General features: G+C 48.0%; 1 protein-coding gene across 2 annotated transcripts in view; it reads left to right on the top strand.

Annotated features, from left to right (window-relative positions):
* Positions 1–9,818, top strand: part of galnt13 (polypeptide N-acetylgalactosaminyltransferase 13) — a 36,985-nt gene extending 27,167 nt beyond the window's left edge. Inside the window, exons 12-13 of one of the 2 annotated variants that reach the window (XM_079731827.1) lie at positions 1,698–1,919; positions 7,666–7,758. In XM_079731827.1, the coding sequence (XP_079587953.1) occupies positions 1,698–1,871 (174 nt within the window). In that variant the 3' untranslated portion in view covers positions 1,872–1,919; positions 7,666–7,758. Of the gene's footprint in view, positions 1–1,697; positions 1,920–7,665 lie in introns of both variants that reach the window. The other variant, XM_079731828.1, reaches the window with a different exon arrangement.
* Positions 9,819–16,838: the final 7,020 nt, after the last annotated feature.

The raw sequence follows: 16,838 nt of genomic DNA, 5'->3' as shown, positions 1-16,838 counted from the left end.
TTTTTTTTGCTCTGATACAATCAGCATTTTCTTCTCTCATGTAGTACGTTGGCAAGTGGGAATATGATTTCGAGGTAAGATGGTGACATCCAATTTAAGATTACTCCTTCCCTTGAGATGGTTCTAGTGGTGAAGTAATGGGTTTGTCGTGTTGTTGTCTTCAACATCTCCCTGTGTTGAATATTGAACGTGGTTCCTTTAGTTGTTGTATAGTTATGGCCCTTGTTAGAAAATATCAATGTTGTTTGGTCCTTGAGTGAGTGTGATGTAAGACAAAATATTTATTAATTGGGATAAACCGTACATGATCCAGTCTCAGTACTCAGTCTATTTTGTCATTCAACCGCAAAACTGAATGGGGGGAAATAACAGGAACGCACAGAATTAATAAGTGGGATGTTTTCAAAGTCAACGTGATAAAAGAGTGCAGCTCTCTTCGGGATTCAGCCGTCTTGGGAGTTCCCCATTCCTCTATTTTTACCCACTCGGAGTGAACACTAAAATAGTCGTATTGACTCAAAACTCACAACACGTGAGGCTTCTCTGTACACGGAGGAAGCCTGCTGGAACATTAACAATGCATGGCGCTCTATTCATCACTTCTGGGAGGACCTCTCCAATAAAAGATTGATGATTAGGACGTCTGTGATTAAGATGTCTGCGAGAGTCACAGGGAGAGTGTCGCGGGCGAGGGCATGGCCCGGAGAAAGCACTGAGCGCCACCGCGGAGTCTCCGCACGTTTCCCTTTTTTGTGTTCTGCACCCGAGAGTGATTTGAATAACACCCAACCTGAATGTGTGCGCCTGTCACACCTGTCAAACGATGAGGAGTTCTTCAGACTGTCAAACGCTCGGCTTTACTTTCCTGTGTGTGTGTGTGTGCATGTGTGTCTGTTTATCTTGTGTGTGTCTGTGTCTGCGTACGTGTGCACGGGCGTGTGTGCGTGCGTGCATGTCTGCGTCTGCTTTTGCGTGGCTGATACCCGGCTAGTACTGAGTAGTTACGGGGCCCCCATTTACATTTCTCCGGGTCATGAGTTTCCGGCGCTTTCCTTGTTTCGCGTTCCCTTTGTGTGGATGGTCGGACGTGACAGGCGGGCGTGATGGACGGCGGCCCGTCCCCTATCGCCCACTCGCCGGCTGACAGAGCCTCGCTCGGGCGCCGTTCATTACAATAGCCGCTCCGAGGCCGCGCGGCAGATGTGTAGCGGCACTCGAATCTCTTATCGCTCTCGGCAGTGGAACCCTCACCTTCGCTTTATCAGCAGCAGGAGTAATGTGTTTTGAGAAGGGAGAAAATGTACCAGAGCAACACTGTGATTGCAGTTCCTCTCCCTGGGAGAAAACAAACCAAGCCACGGTCTTTTAAAGACATTTACGACATTGGAGGTTTTGTCAAAGTCTGTTTCTTGGGGGGGGGGGGGGGGATGATTACCTCCTTCCCCTAAAACGATGAGGATGACGTAAAGGCGAGGCAAGTCAACTTCATTTGTATTGCACATTTCATGCACGAGGCCGACTCAAAGGGCTGCCTCGTGGGGTGTGTAACGTCAAGTCATACACACACCACTTTGTCCTAGTAAGCTTCCCTCTCTAAATAAAAGATTCCCCTTCCAACCCCCCGCAAAAACCCCCGCAAACCCTCGCACGGCTCACCCTCCGCATGTCTCCCCCCCTCCCCCCCCCGGCGGCTGTAGAGACACACCTTCCAACACATCCCCAGCGGCTCCTGTCTGAGCGTCAGCCGCAGCCGGGCCCCCGTGGTGGAGCCCTGTAACGACACCCCCCTTCAGACATGGGCCCTCCGCAACCTCACCCGCCTCGGTGTGTACCGGCGGCTGGCCCTCAGCCCCGCAGACTACGTCCCCTAGGGCCCCGGTAGGGCCCGCGCCAGGGCACCCCGGGGCCCCCGGGAGCAGGTCAGTACCGTAGCACGCGATCGCTAGCTGGGGACTAGCTCGGTAGTTTGTGTGGCGTTTCTAGACTGAGTGTCTTGTGTTGTGTATTTGTTAGGTAGTGACTGAGCGGATGACTTTATCCCATGTGACTCTCTGTGAATTCAGATGCGGGTCACAGCCGGTGAGTAGAGAGGAGTCAAGCGCCTTGCTCGGGGGGGGGGGTTTGAACCCAACACCTTTCGGCCGGGGAATCGAACAAGCGAGCCACTACACGGTCGAGCCCGGTTTAGTGGACGGTTGTTGATTTGATCATCAAGGCTTCGTCTCTCGATGTGTCGTCTGTAGGCTGAGATGCGCCGGGCTTGTTTTGATGGGCTGCCTCTGGCTATTAGTCAAAATGTTGATGCAAATAGTTTTCAAAGGCATTTAGGAGCTATTACCGGTGACCTTCTCAAAGTAAATGTAATAAGAGTGGGACCCAGACAGAGATAGAGAGAGAGAGGGAGAGATAGAAGGATACATTGAGAGAGAGAGATACAGCGGTAGAGAGAGAGAGAGAGAGGGAGAGAGAGAGATACAGCGGGGGAGAGAGAGAGAGAGAGAGAGAGAGAGAGAGAGAGAGGGGGAGAGAGAGATACAGTGGGAGAGAGAGAGAGGGAGGGGGGGCAGAGAGATACAGCGGGAGAAAGAGAGGGGAGAGAGAGAGATACAGTGAGAGAGAGTGAGATACAGCGGGAGAGAGAAAAACAAGGATATACAGAGGGAGAGAAAAGGAGAGAGAGAGAGAGAGATACAGCAGGAGAGAGACAAACAGATACAGAGGGAGAGAGAGAGATACAGAGGGAGCGAGAGAGAGAAAGAGGGGGAGGGGGCCATTAGAGACGCGGCCATCAGTGTGGCGCTCCTAGCGTGAGCTGCTATCTCCGAGACCTTTAGCTAGCCTTCATGCCGAATCAGATCTCGTTTGACATTCATTTCCTTAAATAAATATATTTTTTGGAACGCCAGGAACCACACCGCTCGTCCTCCAGACAGGCTCCGCATCGGTCACCGCAGCCAAGAAACGGTGGCGGTCGGGTTTATTTTTAGCTGACTAGGCGCGTGGCGGCGGCGGCGGAGGGCAGATTGAAGCGGGGCCCGCCGTTGTTTATGAGTCCTTTTGAAGTGATCCTTCATGTGGCGGCCGGCTCTCGTCCCGGCGTCCTAACCCTTCTACGGCGGGGCGACCGTGGCCCTGAAGCAGCTGGGTACAGCTGCACCGACCAGGTGTTGTGGTCAACGCAGCGAATTCAATTATAACGCTGCCCCCCCCGCCCCCCAACCCTAACCCTAACCCTGTCCGGCACACGGCAAATCTGTGTGCAGGAGTTTGCTCCACGTTTTCTTGTTCGTCTGCTAGTCCGGGTTGGTGTTCCTCTGAGAAGCCGCTTTGTTCTACAGAAAATTCCCGGGTCTCTGTATTCTCCGAAGTGCTGAGGAGTGCAGCCTCACTGTAGCATGTCACCCGTTTTCCCTTCTGGATGGGGTGGGGGGGGGCAGGGGGGCAAGTCAGGGTAAATTGGCTGAGCAGCCTCTGAGACCGCTGGAGCGTGTTAGAGTCACCACAGAGAGGTAACCTGCTGTTAGTTGGCCTGGTTCATCCCTCCTCCTCCTCCTCCTCCACCTCCACCTCCACCTCCTATTCCTCTCTGTCTCTCTCTCTCTCTCTCTCTCTCTCTCTCTCTCTCTCTCTCTCTCTCTCTCTCTCTCTCTCTCTCTCTCTCTCTCTTTTCTCTTTCTCTCTCTCTCTCTCTCTCGCTTACTTTTCTCTCTCTCTCGCTTACTTTTCTCTCTCTCTCTCCCTCTCTGTCTCTGTCTCACTCTCTCTTTCTCTCTTCCTCCTTTCTATCTATTTTCCTCCTTTCTCCTTTTCCTCCTCTCTCTCTCTCTCTCTCTCTCTCTCATCGCTTACTTTTCTCTCTCTCTCGCTTACTTTTCTCTCTCTCTCTCCCACTCTTCCTACTCTTTCTCGCTCTCTCCCTCTCTGTCTCTGTCTCACTCTCTCTTTCTCTCTTCCTCCTTTCTATCTATTTTCCTCCTTTCTCCTTTTCCTCCTTTCTCCTCTCTCTCTCTCTCTCTCTCTCTCTCTCTCTCTCTCTCTCTCTCTCTCTCTCTCTCTCTCTCTCTCTCTCTCTCTCTCTTCTCCTCCTCCTCTCTCTCTCTCCTCCTCCCCCGCCTCCTGTCTCTTGCTGGACCTCCAGCTACAGCCAGGCGCTACAAGACCCATCATACACAAGGGCTCTATTAGGAGCCCTTGTGTAGCCCCCCCCCACACACACACACACACAAAGTGGTCCCCAGGCACAAACACCCCCCCCCCCCCCCCCCCAGTGGTGTGTCATGGATTTTGTTCGTTATGTTGGAGGAGCGGTGGCGGTGTTAGCCTGCTGCTGCAGCTGCTGCTGCCTGGTAACGGAGACGATAAATGTTCTCCACCCAGCGAAGACGGAGGTTGAAGCCATGCTCATTTAATTAGCTGGTCTAAGCTGCAAACACACACATACACACACGCACACACAGAGAGACACACACACATACAGGCACAAACACACAAACACATATGTGCGTACATACGTGCACATACACACACACACACACTCTCACACACGCGTGTGCACACACATCCACACATACACGCGCGCACGTACACGCGGAGAGAGACAGACACACACACAGGCACAAACACACACATACATACATACATACATACATAAGTGCACATACACACACACACACACATACGTGCACGCCGCTCCTCTGACACCGCCTGCTCCGCCGGAAGGCTGAGGCGAGAGTTTTCGCGGCCTCAGAGGACCCATGAAATAATTATGAGCGCTACGACAAGGGCTCCAGATTTCTAATATTTTCATTAAATATAAAGGGGCTCTCTTCCTGCTCCGGTTATAGCCTTCTGTGGAGTAAGTCGGACACGCTTTTGAATGGAGGCTAGCATCACGCTAATTGCCACCGTGTGTGTTATGATTTATACATGTGGCCTAGTTCTGCACACGGGAAGCCGTGTTATGTTTTGGTCGTTGTTGAATCCGAATGGAACTGCGCACGGTTAATATTGACAATATTGTACACACTGGTGTTTACCATGGCAGGACAGCATTATACAATGTCATCCATGCTGTCCTATTTCTTCCTGTTAATTTGTGTGTCTAAAGTGTAGCAGGAATTCAAAATGGGGCTGAATATTATGAAACAGGGTTGAGGAGCCAGACAATAAGGGCAGCTGTGTCAGGCAGTAGGTTTACGGCCGGCTCTGATTTCAATGTAATGGCCGGCCACCTGCGATGCTGCTTTGTGTCAATAACTCAGTGTGTGCGTGGGTTGTGTTGGTGCGCGCGTGGGTGCGTGACCTGGTCTTTGTGTATCGTGGAAGAATAAACATCAGGTAATTGGAATTTATTGCCTGACTGATATTGGTTCTCGGTTTTGTGCACTTCAGCTCGGATTTCTGCTTGATGTCAAAAACGCACACGCACACAGCTCAGTCGCTTTTCAAATGAGGGATTGGGGCACAACGCTAAACACGGGAAGAATTACCCTCACAGACATTATGGTTAGGACTCGGGTCCGCAGTGAATTATTACAATTATTAATTTCACATTTGATTAACTCGATGCGTTGCTCCACGGCTCAGTGACTCAGTATTAGCTTGTGTTATTTCACAATGTTGCGTTGTTTACTTAACAACTCATTTACATTGAATTAATCTTCATTTATGATGTAAACTGTGATGTGTTGGTCGTATCGCTGTCCTTCCTGCGTTCATGTGTACCGATTTGTTTCCGTTTATGTATGTGTGTGTATGTGTTGTTGGCTGCGTTTATAGAAAAAGGTATACCGGGTTATCGTCTCTTTGTAGGACGGTAAACCAAGCTGAATCGAATCAGACGTAGATCGTGTTGTGCGCACCACGTCATATATTCCAAACGAAATCTGAAATGTCACTTTATTCTTAATCTTTACATTTTAAGAATGTACATAAAATATAGATTTTTTTATGACCATTGACTAGTGTTGCAATTAAATAGAACTTTTCTTTGAAATAAAACATGTTTCAGTTCAATTTGTTTTCCCCTACTGTGTATTTTTTTCATCACTTCCATAAAGGAAAAACGTACAGATTTTTCCACAGCAACCCTAATTTTCTGATCATTTTGAGTCTAAGGGACTAATGCAGACAACAATTTTTAGAATAGGTAATATAGATCGGGAATGCTGCAGGCGTAATCCGTGAAAACTGGCTGCAACATAATCCTTTGGGACAATGTAATCCAACAACATTGAATCCCTTTTTCATGGATTATGGCGGAAAATCGCTTAACACAAAACCAATCAAAAAATGTGTTGTCCGCATTAGCCCCTTAGACCCAGAATGATCAGAACAGAGCCCAGGTTTTCCTTTTTCCTGAAGTTTTCCACACAAACACAACAAAAGCTTTTGATTGGCTGTTGACGACCTCGACCTTTCCCACAGAGCCAGTCACGTTTACATGATCTCTATCGGGGGGTGATAATCCCTCCCTCGTTCTGCTGTTGGCCAATAATCGAACTGCTGTGCTCTATCGGTACCGCCATCTTAATCTCCGGTTGCGGAAGGGCCCGGAAAGCCCCGATGTCCTCCACATGCGTTCCGCATCAGGAGGGAACTCCTGACCCCCGGCCTGGGGGGACGACAACACACACGGAGACAAACACAACAGCTCCTGATGCTGCTGTATGGCGCTGTTTCTGAGCGAGGGGTGGGAGGTGTATTATGTCATCAACCGCCACGTATTCAGTGGTCTGTAGTTCATCACAGACGACGACAACACAGAGACATCCATCTTGTTTTTTTTGGAATGTCTCAATGTCTTTTAGGATTTTAAATTTGAATGAAAAAGGTAGAATAAAGATTTAGGAATAGTCAAATAAGTGCAACAGGTTTTTACGTCCTCGTCATTTAGTTAAAATTTTATCCCAAGGTATTTACAATTGATATAATGTGTGTCTGACCAGTGGTATGGCACATCAGACTTAGAGCCTCCATTATTCACACTGAGCATGATCACTGGATTTCTAGCTCCAGGTTTTACCACATACTTGTTTGTTTTTACCAATACAAGCCGGTTCAAATTCAGAACGTTTCCATTTGAAGAAAAAACATTCATTCAGTAGTTTCAGAAGGGATGACATTGAAAGATATATCCAGTAAAATAAAAAGCTTGGGTCTTAATACTTTTTTCACTTGTTTCTTTCAGTCTATATTCGTGGGAAAAAGGGAATTAAAAATAATTGATTGGAAGTTTGCATGTGGTAATGCCTTCTTCTGGTGTAATAGAGAAATTGATCTCAGGGCTTTGTTTCTGTGAGAGGAGAGGAAAACTATTTTTGTGTTCATTTTACCGTGCGTTTGTGTGTGTGTATGTGTTTTTGTGTCAATCGATTAATCACACACCTCCACACTGATGGATTAAACACACACGCACACCGACATGTGTGGGGTGTTTGTGTGTTTGTTTTTGATAACTATGGATTAGAAAGAAATGTATCCACGTGTGTGCGTGTGCATGTGTACGTGTGCTTGAGGGTGCATCCGTCGTTGCCCTTGGGTGTGAGGTTATGAATGGACCTATGTATGTTTTTCAAAACTTACATGCTGTTTGTGGACACCTTAGTCCTGTATTTGTGTGTGAGAACATGACCTATCTCTCTCTCTTTCTCTCTGTGTTCCCAGCGGCTGACGCTGCTCCACGTGAACAGTAACCAGTGTCTGGACATGCCCACAGAGGACGACAAGATGGTGCCTACTCTGAGGGACTGCAGCTCCAGCCGCTCACAGCAGTGGCTTCTCCGCAACATGACCCTGAGCGTTTGAAGACCCCCCCCCCCCTCGCTCTGACTCTCGCTCTCCCTGTAGCTTTCTCTCTCTGGGTCTCTGTACACTCTCTCTCTCTTTCTGTCTCTGTGCTCTCTCTCTGTCAGTCACCCTCTCTCTCGCTCTCTCTCATTAATCTCTGTATCTCTCTCTCTCTGTCTCTCTGTCTCTCTCTCTCTCTCTCTGTATCTCTCTTTCTCTCCATCTCAATCTCTTTCCCTGTTAATGTGTATGATTTTGTGCGTGTATGTATGTGACACACACACACAAACGCACACTGTCCCTCTCCTTCCCCCTCTGTCTCTATTTCTGTGTGTCCTTCAAGCTGTATGTGCGATGTGAAGGTGAACCCATTCAGATGATCAGAGAGCCTAGTGTTTGGTGAGTAGAGATCTGTGTGTGACGAAACCATGACACAGGTGTGCACATCTGCTGCTAAACGTGTCTGAACCTCGGCACACTCTGAGACACTTTGAACATTTCATTTGAGATAACTTAACTCTGTTCATCTCAGAGGAGTATTACGAGTCTGGGTGTGTAACACGCGGTGCGATCTGTACAGTTCCATTTAGTACTGCGACGGAGAAGTATTGGGGAGTTTTATGAAATAATGTTGCTCCTCCCTCTTCCAACATCTATACGATAGAAGACGTTGACTAATGAGGGAGTTGTTTTAAAGTGTAGGGACAAAAAAACGCAAGGGAAACCATCTCTGTCATCCATAGAACATGCAATGCAGCTGGGAAAAAAATGGCTGCTATAACATCTGGCTTGTTTAAAAAAAAAAAAGAAGAAGAAGAAAAAACGACAGCAGGGGCAATCACCTGACACGTCACATGGTCACCTGGGGAGGTTTGGGACAGATGTGAACCACAGCATTCACTCTGAACCGGTCTCCCCTTCCTGATCGTACGATAGCATACATATGCCTTAAAATACCAGATGAACTTGGGTAGCAGTGTGTCCAATAGGAAGGTAGCGAGCACTCTTGACGCGGTCCGGGAGTCTTTAGAACTGAATGTAAAACAGGGGCGACATGAACACGATTCTCACTGCACTGTGGCGCTTTCTCATGAGGTCTTAGCGCGGCTCCCTCCACAAGGGTCCGCGTTCCCCTTCATCCCTTCGTCTCTATTCATGTCTTTTTTTAATATTTTAATATGTTGCCTGATTTTTGACCGTGTTACGGTCAGAAAAATGATTTGCTATAAATGATGACGCTGACGACGACGATGATGATGATGATGATCTAGAGGCCAGCCGAGTAGTTGCGTGTTACTTTAGCATGTTGGTTCAACTGAATCGTTATGTTGTAAGAAGGGAGAATGTGAATTATGTTTTCATATCGGCTAACTTCTATTTGAGTAAACGATAAACAGTAGTTAAGACAACCAGTGATCATCATTGAACTCCTCAAGCCTTGCATTGCCCATATCTAACTCTACCACGTTCAGCTAATTCAAAACCAGTAAATGCCCAACAAACTGCTTCTGCATACAAGACGCTGCCCTGGGTCAGGCAGCAAACGGTATTGTAAATACAACTTTTACATGTCTTTATCAACATTGTTGTACATACAGAAACAGTTATTTTTCTAAGCTGCTGTAAAACTTGAACATTCATTTTTTGGATGAACAAAAAAATCTGGTAGACAACAAAGGAACAGATTGTTTGTTGTTTAAGTCGGAAATATTCCTCTTCTTCTTCTTCTTCTTCTTCGTCTTCTTCTTCGTCTTCTTCTTCTCCTCTTGGGTTTATCTGTTTACAAAGTGTACAACCATCTTGTGTTCTATGTAACAAGTGCTCAGACTACGTAGAAGATCATAGGCACCAGCCCAGGAGCCAGCCAATCAAACGCCAACAATGCTGCTCGGATTCTAAATCCTGGCCAATCCTGGTCTGGTTCGGCTTTCCGGCTGAAATCCAATCATATCTTGTGTATTGCGTGCACATATTTATTGTTTTCATTCTCTTTAAGTGCATGGTACTACAATAGGAATGTACTAGTTTGTGTTGCGATGTTCTGGTCTTAAAATGTTGTTACTTGTTTGTACCTTTTTGTACAAAAAATGAAGAAAAATAAATGCTCTGAACCGAATTCACTATTAATTCATCATTCAACAAATATTGTGTGTGTGTGTAGATAGATACACATTTATAATGTGAAGGCTGTTAACTCGCTCTCTCTACAACAGTAGAAAACAGTCTCTCCTTCTCCACAAACCGTTTAGCTAATCGGCCACACAAATTTAATTACCTCACTCTCTTTGCACTCCCGTTGCGCCTCAACAGAAAAAGGTGCAGTCGGGAACATTATATATATATATATATAATATAAAGCTCTCCTGGGTTGCCACACAGCAAACCACTTAACTGGCCTCCTGGGGCTGAGCAGCACAACACATCAGTAGATCACCAGCGCCTAGCCGGGGCCCCGCGAGGGCCCCAGTCAGCAGGGCTCACACCTGTAGAGGAGAGAGGGAGGGAGGGAGAGAGAGAGAGAGAGAGAGGGAGAGCTGGGGATAGAGGGAAATAGGGATAGAGCGAGAGGGAGGGAGGGTGGAGAGAGAGGGAGAGAGAGAGCAGTCTGGGGAGAGAGAGAGAGAGGGGGCTGGGGAGAGAGAGAGGGGGATGGGGAGAGATAGAGAGAGAGGGGGCTGGGGAGAGAGAATGAGAGAGAGGGCTGGGGGAGAGGGAAGGAGTGAGGGAGAGCTTGGGAGAGAGCTGAAGCGAGTGAGAGAGCTGGAGAGAGAAAGAGAGAGAGGGGGGGGGAGGGGAAGAGGGAGGAAGAGAGAGAGGGAGGGGGGAGGGGAAGAGAGAGAGAGAGAGAGAGGTGGGGGAGATGGACTGAGCCCGCGGGGATAAGATAGCTGTGGCACCACCAGGACCAGGGGGAGTCCATTAGGAGGTGAGATGATTTAAAATAATGGCCCTAATGGAAGGCCTTATCCGACAAGGCTTACTGTAGCCCCGCGAGCTGGGACACCATCGCCCCGTCTGGGTGTGGAGACGACCGGCCCGTTAACCCCATCCGGTTCCTCCCAATGGTGGGCGCCTCCACAGCCCGCCCTCCCCCAAGGTCCATGGACGCTTTTCACACTGATGGAAAACCGTGTCTCGGGCTTGCAGAGCTGAACCGGTCAATGTGAAACCCCTGTTTTTACATTCACAGTTTCTCTTGGTGGTAGAGTGAAAAAGAAAAAGCATAAAAGCGAGCTGCCAATCGGAGGAGAAACCAATTTAAACTGCTGCAGTAGGACTGGGTGTAGTGTGGAAGAAATCAACACTACGCACAGGAAGAATATCTAGGGTTTCCCAGTCAGGGCTTCGTAGCGTCGCTGCATTAACAGCCACTCCACCTCTGGCCTGTTTCCTTGCTGGCTGGCCACCACTTTGACTCCTACACCTCCAAACACGATTACCAGCCTCTTGCTTTTCTGCTGTTGTCCTTTTTTCTATGCTTGATTGCGAACGACTTTGCCTCCCTTTCTCCCAGTTCAATATATGTGATTCCATCTTCTCCATCTAATCTGTGGATCCAATAAGGAGAAGGAGTGGTGGGAGCGGGGCGGGGAGGGGGTAATGGTTGGGATGAGAGAGAAGGGATAATCAGTCCTCGGAATGGACCCTTTCTTCTGACTCGGAGACCAAACGAGAAATCCTGCCCTTAATTGCTGAGGGGCTAGAGGTTCCACAGCACCCCGCTGGAAGACGGCTTTAATTAGACCGACGGTTTGAGGCGAGCTGTCTCTGAGGAGGGCCGTCTTCTGCCAGACACGGGACCCGGGGTGCATGCACACACGTGCGTACACACACACACACATACACACACACACACACACTAGCATTCACTGACACACACACTCTAACATTCACACATTTTCTCTTACGCAAGCATTCACACACATACCTCACACAGACAAACTTTCCCTCTCACACTCACACACACGCGCGCACAAACACACAAATACACAACCTAGACCCTAACACACACTTCCTCTTGCATGCACGTACGCACGTACACTCTCAGTCTCAGGCACACATGCACCACACACACACACACACACACACACACACACACACACACACACACACACAAAAAAAACATACGCACACACTTCCGCTTGCATGCACATACACACTAATAGACCCACTACGTCACTCGCAAATCTTTCTTCAGATTGTACATTCTGAAGAAAGACAGGCCCAGTCGCTGTCACCGGCTTAAGTATGTTACGTATGTTTGCAATCTCTTGAGTAATTTCCTATTGACTGGTAGAAAGAGAGTGGCTGTGACAAGCCTCTTCTATGCAATAATCCCCTTTTAGCAAGCAAAGCAATGATTAGGTAGTTCCCTGCTGCTTTCAGCGGTAATTGTGTAGTAATCAATCATCAATCACTGAGGAGCTGCCCCGCTGAACAAACCCCCCCCCCGTCCCTCCCTCCTCCTCCTCCTCCTCCCCTACTCCTCCCCCACCTCCTCCCCCCTACCATCCACCCCCTCCTCCTCTCTATCCTCCTCCTCCTCCTCCTCCTCCTCCTCCTCCTCTCTCTCTCTCCTTGCTATTTTGGGTCATGGCAGCCATTCGCTGCTCGTTTAAACCCGGCAAAGACCTACAGATTATCATCGGTACATTGCACACGCCTCCTTCCCCTCTCGTGAACACAAAGCCTTCCTCCAGCGCTTCCCCCTCTGTTCGGTCGGAAGCGATTTTCCAACTTAAGAAGTTTGTCCCGATCGGCAAGAAAAAACGCTGTTTATCGGGAATCTGGGGCCGTTGCGGTTTACGGCACGTTAAGCGAGAGTTATCGGCGTACTACGGTGCATTAGGGCAGCCTACCACCACAGACTATGTTTGCAGTCTTTAAGGTACGACGCTTTCAGAACCTGTACCACCTGCTCACAAAGGAGAGCTAAGAGATGTCCTTTTAGGGCCTTGGGCAGGGCACCACCACTCTGAGGAGGTCATTTGGACCCGGTTGTAGTTTGTACTATGGCACACCCCCGCCTGGCTAGGAGATGTTCTGCTGTCCCATGGAAGGGAACACATGGTCCAAGTATATGTGGATCACGGGAGAACCTCTGCCTCTCTGAAGGTTCCAGGGAAAGAGAAGAGGCCCCCACAGCTACAGATCCTGGGGAGGACCACCCTGCCTGTGGCTGTGGTCCTGCCCATCTCTGCCCGGAGCTCAGTTGCTATAGAACCCAGGGGGTGGGTGTGTGTGTGTGCCAGCCGCGCAACAAGATAACAGAGAATTTTGAATGAGGATGTGGATAATTTGTTGTGGTGCTCGGGTGCGTGTGTTTGTGCCTGCGTGTGTTTGTGTTTGCCGCTGGTATCTGGGGCCCATTCGTCAAGCCCCCAGAACATCAAAGCAGAGGCGGCGACCATGCCGTGTCTCTGATTACAAAGATTACAGACAAAGATGGGAAAATAAGAGCGGGGGATGGAGGCGTCGTCGGGGGCTCTCCGAGGTGACCCTGAGTGTCATTCAGGCTAATACGGAGGGCAGGACAAACGCACGTCGCCCCCTGCTCCGCGGGGCTGATCAGATTAATAAATCAATCTCAGTGTGCTCTCATCGCCGTCCGGCCCAGACATATTTCACGATATGGCTTCAAAAGTGTATTAGTCTGTGTCTAGAGTGCCCATCGCGTGTCTGCACTCCAGATTGGTCCATTGATGGAGATGGGGGAGATTATGTTGTATAGAATGAGGGGAAGATCTATCGGTTAGAACGGTTACATGAAATATAATGTAACTGTCGCTTGGCCAGGGGTTTCGGTCAAGTAGGCCCTTTCTCTTCGTTGGAGGGTGCTTCTCGGAGAAGAGCAACACGGCCTTCACCTCGAGGGACACTCTCAAGCAGAAGAAACAGAAGAACTCATCTGCATTTTATCCCATACGTGACCCACGGTTTCTTCGTCTCCTGTGTGTGCGGGGAAACAGCTCAAGCGGTTTCTTATTTCGAGTGCGGCTGCGAGTTCAAGTGACAAGACCCACATGATGAGTCCGATTAAAAGATGTAATTGTGCATGGGTGTGACTGGGCTGACACGCTATTTAAATAATGGGGTGAATATGGCTTGCATCGCTCGCTTTATCTGTGATCTTGCCGGGGGGGGCCATGCCATTAATAGCACTCTTTTCTATTTTATACTATAGTGCTGACTGTTTGATTGCCTTCTCTGGTTGACTCTGCTGAAGTGAATCACTGGAATGGAAACTATATAAAAAAACGGAATTGGAATCCATGTAAGGTTAGAAGGGTAATATATGTATATATATATTACCCTTCTAACCTTCAAAAATAAATAAAGAAAAACCTTGAATGATTTACAGTATCTTAAGTGGACACACACTATTGATCTTGGCCTTCATGTATATTGCAGTATGGCTCCACATGCAGAAGGCCAAATCATTTGACACAATGGCAAACACCGCTGTCATACATGGCCCCTCGTATCACCCACCGCACCGAGGTGCTCATTTGATATTGAACCAACAAACAGCTCTTTAGCAGAACGATTTGGCCTGGATAAGCACGGGGGAGACGATAGCGCATACGGCCAAACGTGAAAATAAGGAGATCTGTCTCGCTGCTGGTGTGGGCCAATTTAAACTAATAGCCTTGTTTGTACTCTGCAAATATGAGCGCAGCCTCTACTTGGTCCTAATGAGGAGGACACAGCTGATGACCTGTTTCCTCCCCGCTACTCTCATTATCAGCAGAGGCACACTCCTGCCTCAGTGCTGGTTAGCTAACGCTGCTAGCTACCGCTGCTAGCTACCGCTGCTAGCTGCCATTGCCGGCCACTGCTAGCTACCGCTGCTAGCTGCCATTGCCAGGTACTGCTAGATACCGCTGCTAGCTGCCATTGCCAGCTACTGCTAGATACCACTGTTAGCTACCACTGCTAGCTGCTGCTGGTGGTGGGGGTTGTTGTTGGTGCTGATGGTGATAGTGGTGGAAGTGGTGGTGGGGTGGTAGAGGTGGAGGTGTTGTTAGTGGTGGTGGAGGTGATGGTTATAGTGGTGGAGGTGGTGATGGTGTGGTAGAGGTGGAGGTGGTGTTAGCGGTGGAGGAGGAAGAGGTGGTGTGATGGAAGAGGTGGTATGTTTCATACTTGGAAATGATAAAGACCCCCCATGACTGATGGGAAGAACCTTCTGTCGTCCTCTACGAGAGATAACTGTATTATACAGAGAGAGAGAGAGAGAGAGAGAGAGAGAGAGAGAGAGAGATGTTTAACTGTAGAATACACAGAGAGAGAGAGTGAAAGTGAGAGAGCGATAACTATAGAATACAGAAAGAACTGTATAATACAGAGATTGAGGGAAATAACTGTAGAATACAGAGAGAGAGAGATAGAGAGAGAATGAGAGAGAGAGAGAGAGAGAGAGAGCGAGAGAGAGATAACTGTATAATACAGAGAGAGAGAGGGTAAGAACTGTAGAATATAGAGAGATCGGGAAAGAGATTTAACTGTAGAATGAAGAGAGTAAGAGGGAGAGAACTGTAGAATATAGAGAGATCGAGAAAGAGATTTAACTGTAGAATACAGAGAGAGAGAGAGAGAGCAAAGGGAGGTAGCTAGAATACAGAGAGAGAGATGACTGTATAATACAGAGAAAGCGAGAGAGAAATATAACTGTAGAATACAGAGATTTATGGAAATAACTAGAATACAGAGAGAGAGAGAGAGCGTGAGAGAAATAAAACTGTAGAATACAGAAATGTAGGGAAATCAAGAGAGAGAGAGAGAGAGAGTGAGAGAGAGCGCGTGAGAGAGAGAGAGAGAGAGAGAGAGAGAGAGAGAGAGACATTCACAGAGTGCGCCCTGACACAATCTCCACCGCACTGCTCAGCTGTTATGAAATCATTCAGCCGGTACCAGGCATGTTAGCCGGTAGCCTTGGAAGAGACTTTTGGAGTTAATTAATAAATATGGTGTCCAGAGCAGGGTGAAATATCGTGTGTTAGAGATAAAGGAGGAGAGCTGTAATGAGACCGATAGGACATCGTCTTGGAACACCATGTTTCAAGGTGCTTTCAAAGGGGTATTGATCTGTGAGATATCAGACATTAGGTCAAAGATTTTTCCAATCATTTCTTTAGAGAGAAAATCTGCCGCAGTATGAAAGAATAAAAGTTTGCATTTGAAAAGTTTGACCCTCGGTGCAGACCGAGGAGGTAGCGGTTCATTAGACAAGAATACATCAACACAGACAATAAGAGATACCCTGTCTGCCTAGCCTTGAAATCTGCTGTTTTCACACACAGCACAAGTTAAAAACATCTGCTTAATTCCTCGCAGTGGGGCTGTCATAACAACCTGATGAGATTCATTTAAAATCCGACCATTTAAAAACAAAGAGAGGAAAGAAAACCCCTTTGACGTTTATCCTTAATTAATGAAATTATTAAAAAAATATGACAGTTCAATAATTATTCACCGTGGCGGTGGAGTTGTGTAAAGTCCCCGTGGGGGAACCAAACAAGTGATCTGAGAGGAGCAGCGTACTGAAAGGCTTCAGAAGGTTGGTGCTGCTTTTTGTGTGTCGGGCTGAAAACAGGCACAGGTTGGTCTAGAGGCGATGGCATAATCGTCAACGACTTATTTATTGATTACGGGGACGGCCGTGTATTGTGCACAAAGAGAGAGAGAGAGAGAGAGAGAGGGAGAGAGAGAGAGAGTGAGGGATTGAACAAAAGAGTGAGTGGGCGAATGAGATAGAGAGGGGGATGGATAAATAGATACAGAGACAGAGACAGAGAGATAAAGCGAAACAGGGAAAGCGAGAGAGGGAGAGAGGGAGACGGAGAGAGAGAAACAGAAAGAGAGCAATGAGGGAGTGAAGAGAGAGCCGGAAATCGAGAAAGATATAGCGAGACAGATAGAGAGAGGGAAACAGATTTAGTAAGAGAGCGAGTGAGAGAGAGGGAGAGAGACCAAGGACAATGGAGGGAGGGAAGACTCAAAGAATGAAAGAGAGGAGGAGGAAGAGAGATTGTTTGTCCAGAATGATG

This window comes from Pollachius pollachius (genome assembly GCF_949987615.1).
Source record: "Pollachius pollachius genome assembly, chromosome: 3".
Taxonomy (NCBI): domain Eukaryota; kingdom Metazoa; phylum Chordata; class Actinopteri; order Gadiformes; family Gadidae; genus Pollachius; species Pollachius pollachius.
This window is presented reverse-complemented; position numbering and strand designations above follow the sequence as displayed.